At 51.6% G+C, this 6224-nt stretch overlaps 1 protein-coding gene across 2 annotated transcripts in view; it reads left to right on the top strand.

Moving 5' to 3' along the window:
• The window catches only part of Agfg2 (ArfGAP with FG repeats 2), a 39403-nt gene that overhangs the window by 30270 nt on the left and 2909 nt on the right, over positions 1-6224 (top strand). For both annotated transcript variants that reach the window (XM_013355281.2, XM_026778171.1), the window contains 4 exons: positions 3493-3613; positions 3794-3876; positions 3980-4060; positions 5255-5383. In XM_013355281.2, coding sequence (XP_013210735.1) covers positions 3493-3613; positions 3794-3876; positions 3980-4060; positions 5255-5383 — 414 coding nt within the window. The remainder of the gene's footprint in view (positions 1-3492; positions 3614-3793; positions 3877-3979; positions 4061-5254; positions 5384-6224) is intronic.

The following is a 6224-nucleotide window of genomic DNA, read 5'->3' as shown; positions in this document are numbered from 1 at the left end:
TAGACCAGGCTGGTCTCGAACTCACAGAGATCCGCCTGCCTCTGCCTCCCGAGTGCTGGGATTAAAGGCGTGCGCCACCATCGCCCGGCCACATTGAGAATTTAATAAGCCAAGAGAGTAGGTCTCTACAGTCTGCCCCATGGGAAAATGGGTTCAGTGCAGAAGGGAGCCAGCTAAGGTGACCTGAGGAACTATTTAGCATGTTTTCTCTCTAATAGAAGCAAGGTTTTGTTATCAACTGACAGAATCACCTCCCAGAATATATTTTTCCTTCTTTTAATAATTTATTATTATTATTTTATGCACATTATGTTTTGCCTGCATATATGTCTGTATGAGGGTGCCAGATTCCCTAGAACTGAAGTTTCAAGACAGTTGTGAGCTGTCCTGTGGGTGCTGGGAATTGAACCCAGGTCCTCTGGAAGAGCAGCCAGTGCTCTTAACCACTGAGCCATCTCTCCAGCCCCTCTCCCCCACTTTTAAGGATTTATTTTATTTTTATTTGCGTGTATGAGTGTTTTAGGCCTACATATATGAGTATGCCCCATGTGTGGAGACCAGAAGAGGGCATTAAAGCATCTGGACCTGGAGTTAGGTGGCTGCGAGCTGCCATATGGGTGCTGGGAACCAAACCTGGTTCCTCTCCAATAGCAGGAAGTGCTCTGAACCACTGAGCCGTGTCTCCAGACCCAGAATAGAGATTTTTCAAACACGATCCTTTCATGGCTGTACTAGGAAACAAAATTTCCTTAAGTTCCTACAAACAAGAGTTACATATATTGGGCTTGAAAGACGACTCAGCAGTTAAGAGCACTGGTTGCTTTTCCAAAGGACCCAGGTTTGATTCCCAGCACCCACATTGGTGGCTCCCAGACATCTCTAACTTGACTTCCAGGGGATTTGGTGCCCCCTGCTGGCCTCTTTGCAGCAGGCATATGATATATGTGTGTGTGCATGCAAGAAAAACCTCATACAAGTAAAATTTTTTTTAAAAACACAGTCTTTAAAAGCTTTTGATTTTATCTTATATTTACTTATAGTTAGGTTGGTATGGTGCTTGCCTGGCTTGTCCAAGACTCTGGGTTTGGTCCTTATCACCACATAAATCAGGCGTGGCAGGCCAGGCCTGTCATCCTGGCACTCAGAAGTTTGAGGTCCTCAGCTACATAGTGGGTTTGAGGCCATCCTGGAATATGTGAGACCCTGCCTAAAAGAGACACAGAGAAGGGCAAGGGTTGGGGAGATGCCTGCCTGTCGCACGCACAGCTGATTGCATTCCAGATAGAGCTGTAAGTCCCAAGGCTCCCAGCCTTCCCAAGCCATTGGTCCTGGAGTCTCTAACTGCAGACAGTGCGCACCCTCACCCCCATCCTGCCACTATGGGCAGGAAGATGCTCACTGCTTACGCTTAGCGAAAATGAAGTGGAGCCGCTCTATGGAGGGTGTAGCTCAGGGGTAGAACATCTGCCTAGCACATGCGAGGTCCTGGGCTCCATCCCCAGCAACACAAGAGACAATGGATCTGTTGGACTTGGTGAGAGCTTTTGACAGGTGGGCCTGTAGGCTGATAGGCTGGGTTTTATTTGTATAGGTCAGAGGAATGTGGAAAGGGGAGCTTGCTAAACATGCAAAGCTCATTGAGGCCAGCGAGAGAACTCATTTGTAGCCAAGCCCGATGACCTGCGTTTGATCCCTAGAACCCACATGACGGAACGAGAGAACCCAGCTACTGCAAGTCCCCTGGCCTCCGTGTGCTCCCCTCTATGCCAGAGAATTAACAAATCAATACTAAGCTGCTGCTTTGGAGCTGGAGAGGGCTCCATGGGTGAGCTGAGTTTTTTAAGTCCAGCTCTGCCCTCTAGTGTCCACAGGGAAACACTTCCCAGACTGTGAGCCAGCTAGGGCAGAAAGAGCTCACTCGGGACCCAGCTGGGCCGCAGAGACCCAGGCAGTACCCAAGAGTTGGCTCATTCCTGGAAGCAGCTTCATTAGCTCATAAACCCCATTGCTCTGAGTCAGGCAGGCAGGGGAAAAGCACGACCCAGGTCTACCTGCCTCGCATCCTGTGGTTGGAAGCCTGAAGGGGGGGGGGGGGCTGTCGAGCTGACAAAGTGGGTAAAGGCGCTTGCAGTGCAAGCCTGATGACCCGAGTTCGAGCTCCAGAACCTCCGTAAAAAGCACTTGCACCCACACACAAATAAGTAAATGTTTTTTTAAAAAAAAGATGAATACAGCCTTTGGAGGACGCAGGACATAGAAATTCAAATTACAGTATTGGAGTATTTGAAAGAAGCCAGAACTGAACTGGAATGTGGCTCAGTGGCAGAGGACTTGCCTAGCATGGATGAGGTCCTGGGTTCTCTACCCAGCACCCCTGGGGTGGGGGCAGCAGGGGAGACACTGAGCATGATTGCCTCCCGACACACAGGAAGCTGAGGTAGGATTGCTGCCAGTTCAAGGTCTACCTGGGCCACATAGTGAGACCCTGTCTGAAAAACATCAAAGATTAACCCCATGGTAGGGCACTTAGCTAGCATACACGGGATTCTAGATTTGATTCTTGGTACAATTAATAAACTAATTCTTTTGTTGTTGGTTGGTTGGTTGGTTAGTTGGTTTGGTTTTTTGAGACAGGGTTTCTTTGTGTAGCCCTGGATGTCCTGAAACTTCTCTGTGGACCAGGCTGGCCTCAAACTCAGAAATTCATGTGCCTCTGCTTCCTGAGTTCTGAGGCAGTGCCCACTTTCCTAATTAATTTTTAAAATGAATTAGGAGCTGGAGGGGGAGGGCTGGAGAGATGGCTCAGAGGTTGAGAACACTGACTGTTCTTCCAGAGGTTCTGAGTTCAATTGCCAGCAACCACATGGTGGCTCAGTCATCTATAGAGATCTGATGCCCTCTTCTGGCATGCAAGCAGACTTGGAAACTAACACTGTATACATAATAAATAAATAAATCTTTAAAAAATAAAAACGAATTAGGAGCTAGGACTGTAGCATGGTTGTTGGAGTGTTTATCCTGTATGCACAAAAGTCCTAGATCCGATTCCTAGCCCCACGTATTCCAGGCATACTTGTAACCCCAACACTTGGGAGGCCGAGACAAGGGGAAAGAGGAGAGTTCCGGGCCAGCCTAGGCTACATATCGAGAGCATCTCAATCGAGAGAAAGGACGAGAGGAATGCCATATTGCTGAAGAGACAGGCATCTGTCTAGGACGTGCAGGTCCAGCTGCATGACATGAAGGAAGACAGCCAAGATGAGGGTGACAGTTTACCACACTGGGGAGCTCAAAAGACCTGGGCCTCACCCAGCACTTCAGGAGATGAAGTCTCCCACGCTGGGTGGTCATAGGAAAACTGGGCTGACTCAGCAAGTCCAGGGGGTGCCTTACCCATCATCTCTCCACCCTCCACAGTCACCCCTCACCTCCATCTCCTCTTCTGCCCCTTGCCCCTGGTCTCACCCCGGCTTGTTTTATCTCATCATCCAGGGAGTGGCCAGATGTCTGCATTTGGTGCTGCTCCTCTTGCGGCTGGCACCCAGCCCAGCAGCCTCGCAGATGTGGGTGGCCTCCTGGGACCCAGGGTGGCAGCTGGAGGTCTCCCTGGCAGGTGGGTCCAGACGTGAAGGTTGGTGGTGTTGTCCCAGGCTGATAGTGCCTTATGGCCTGCTTGTCTTCCCCTTAGCTTCCCGGCCTGATCTGGGGTAACACAGTGGGCTTGCCTCCTCGGGCACCCTCGCCCTGTTTCTCCTGCACAGTGCCCATTCTCACCTCTCTCCCTGTGCCACAGTGTTTTCGCGATACCCAGCCAGGTCCCTGCGTTACAGTCGTCTGTGCCAGGCGTTAGTGGCAATGCAGCGCTCACCTTTGGAGGTGAGTCCTACCCGTGGAGACCCGGAAGGAAGGTGGGAGAAGCACCCCCAAGATTGAGAGAACTCAGACCATCTTTTTTCTCCAACCTCTCTGCTGTCTGCAGCCTTCACCAACCCCTTCGCCACCCCTGCCCAACCCCAGCTGCCTTCTACCAACCCATTCCAGCCCAATGGCCTGGCCTCGGGTAAGTCCAGAGCTGCCTTCCACCATTTCAGAGAGCAGAGTCCCCTAACCCCGTGGCTCTTGCTACCCAAGGAGTAGTCAGTCGCCCACTCCCCCCACGTACCCCATCTGTCCACTAGCCCAGGCTAGACCCATCTGCAGGTCCAAGCTAGTGATCTGAAAGCAGAAGCATCCCTGTCATAACACACAGAATTCCCCAGAAAACTCATGCAGGTCAACATGGTGGTGCCCCCACATCCCCCAGTCCCATAGTTCTAATACTGCCTAAGGAAGAGGATCACAAGTTCAAGGACAGGCTGGGGTGCACAGTAAAGTCCAGGCCACCCTGGTCTACATAGTGAGACCCAGTCTCCAAAAAGAAAAAAGGAAGGAGAGTCAAGAAAGAAGGAAAGGGTGGGCGGAGAAGAGGGAGGAAAGAGGAAGAGAGAACGTCTTTTCCCCATTCAGTTCCCATTGGCTGACCATGTCATGATGCTCTTGTTTACAGCCCCTGCCCGGATCCCTGGGGGATCCACCCTGTCTCCCATCAGTGCCCCTAGAGCCACAATGAAATGAGAGATCCTTATCCCCTGTCCTTCTGAGCAAGGCCTTGTAGTGCCTCCCCACTTACTCTCCACAGCCTCTAGAGCGTCCCTCAGACTCCTCTGACCCCCTTAGCTTGATGGAGTCTTGGGGCCAGGAAGACAGGAAACCACCTAGGAAAAACCGAGTCACATATATACTGGGTGCCACATCCATTAGAGGTCACAGTGGCCCCGTGAGGTGGGTGCCACGCCCACATTAGGGGTGAAAGAATGGAACTGGGCATGGTGACAGAGGCCTGTCCTCCCGGCACAGGTAGAAATAAAGGTCGGAGTTCAAGGTCATCTGGCTGTGCACAGTGGACAGCTTGGGCTGCGTGAGAGGGGAATGGGGGAGGCAGAGAGAATGCATGAGACAGGACACAGATCACCTTGTCTGTGTCCTTTCTAAGGGGCCCAGTTTGGTGTGGCCCCAAGCCAGGAGCCCTGAGTGCAGGGAGATCACAGGGTCGGAAGCTTTCGGGGGTAAAACTGAATTGCTTTGTGTATTCATCCAAGGTCCTTCACTGTGGGAAAAGTGACCCCATTCCCCACAGAAAGGGTCTAGGGGTAAAAGCAACTGTTGTCATCTCACCTGCCTGAAGGTCGCCTGAGTGTCCCATCTCACCCCACAGGGCCTGGCTTCGGGATGAGCAGTGTCGGGCCTGGCCTCCTTCAGCCGGTGCCACCCACTGGGGCATTCGCCAGCCCCTTTCCTGCCCCAATGTTCCCCACACAGGCTACACTGACTGAGCAGCAGAACGGTAAGAGGGCCGGTGTGAAGCCCCCTCCCCTGTGGTTCCCAGCGGGCGTCCCTGAGTATATGTGTGGGTCTGTCCAGGCACTCAGGACCCCACAGATGCTCCTGATGTAAATGGTGTATCATTTCCACACAAGCCCTGCACACTCAGTGTGCACACCCAGCTGCCCAAGAGACTAAGACGAGTTCAAGTCCTGACTGGACACTTAGACTCCATCTCACGACCTGAAGAGGGCAGGCGTGTAGCTCGCTGGTAGAGCTCTTGCCTAGCATGAGCGAGGAAGCGAGGAAGCTAGGCTTCATTCCCAGTACAGAAAAGGAGGAATCTACACATATGTGCCCCCGCGCGCGCGCAAACATACACACACCTCTCCATATGTATATTCTTTTAAGAGGAATTTTGTTTTGTATTATTTTACTTTGTTTTTCCTGCGTGTCTGTGTATCGCGTGCATGCCGTGCCTGAAGAGGCCAGCAGAGGGCATCAGATTCCCCGCACTGGAACTGTGAATGGGTTCAGCCTTCACCAACCTTCTGGGATTTGAGCCCTGGTCCTCTAGGAGAGTGGGCCTGTGTTCTTATACTTTTTGTTGTTTTGTTTGTTTTTCTTTTCGAAACAAGGTTTCTCTGTATTTCTCTGGCTGTCTTGGAACTCACGCTGTAGACCAGGCTGGCTTCAGACTCACAGATATCCATCTGCCTGCCTCTGCCTCCCTGAGTGCTGGGATTAAAGGCATGCACCACCACTGCCCAGTCTTTTTTTTTTTTTTTTTTTTTTTTTGGTTTTTCGAGACAGGGTTTCTCTGTGGCTTTGGAGCCTGTCCTGGAACTAGCTCTGTAGACCAG

Source organism: Microtus ochrogaster, unplaced genomic scaffold (assembly GCF_000317375.1).
Source record: "Microtus ochrogaster isolate Prairie Vole_2 unplaced genomic scaffold, MicOch1.0 UNK109, whole genome shotgun sequence".
NCBI classification, from domain to species: Eukaryota; Metazoa; Chordata; class Mammalia; order Rodentia; family Cricetidae; genus Microtus; species Microtus ochrogaster.
Note: the sequence above shows the minus strand (reverse complement) of the source record. Positions and strands in the feature narration are given on the sequence as shown.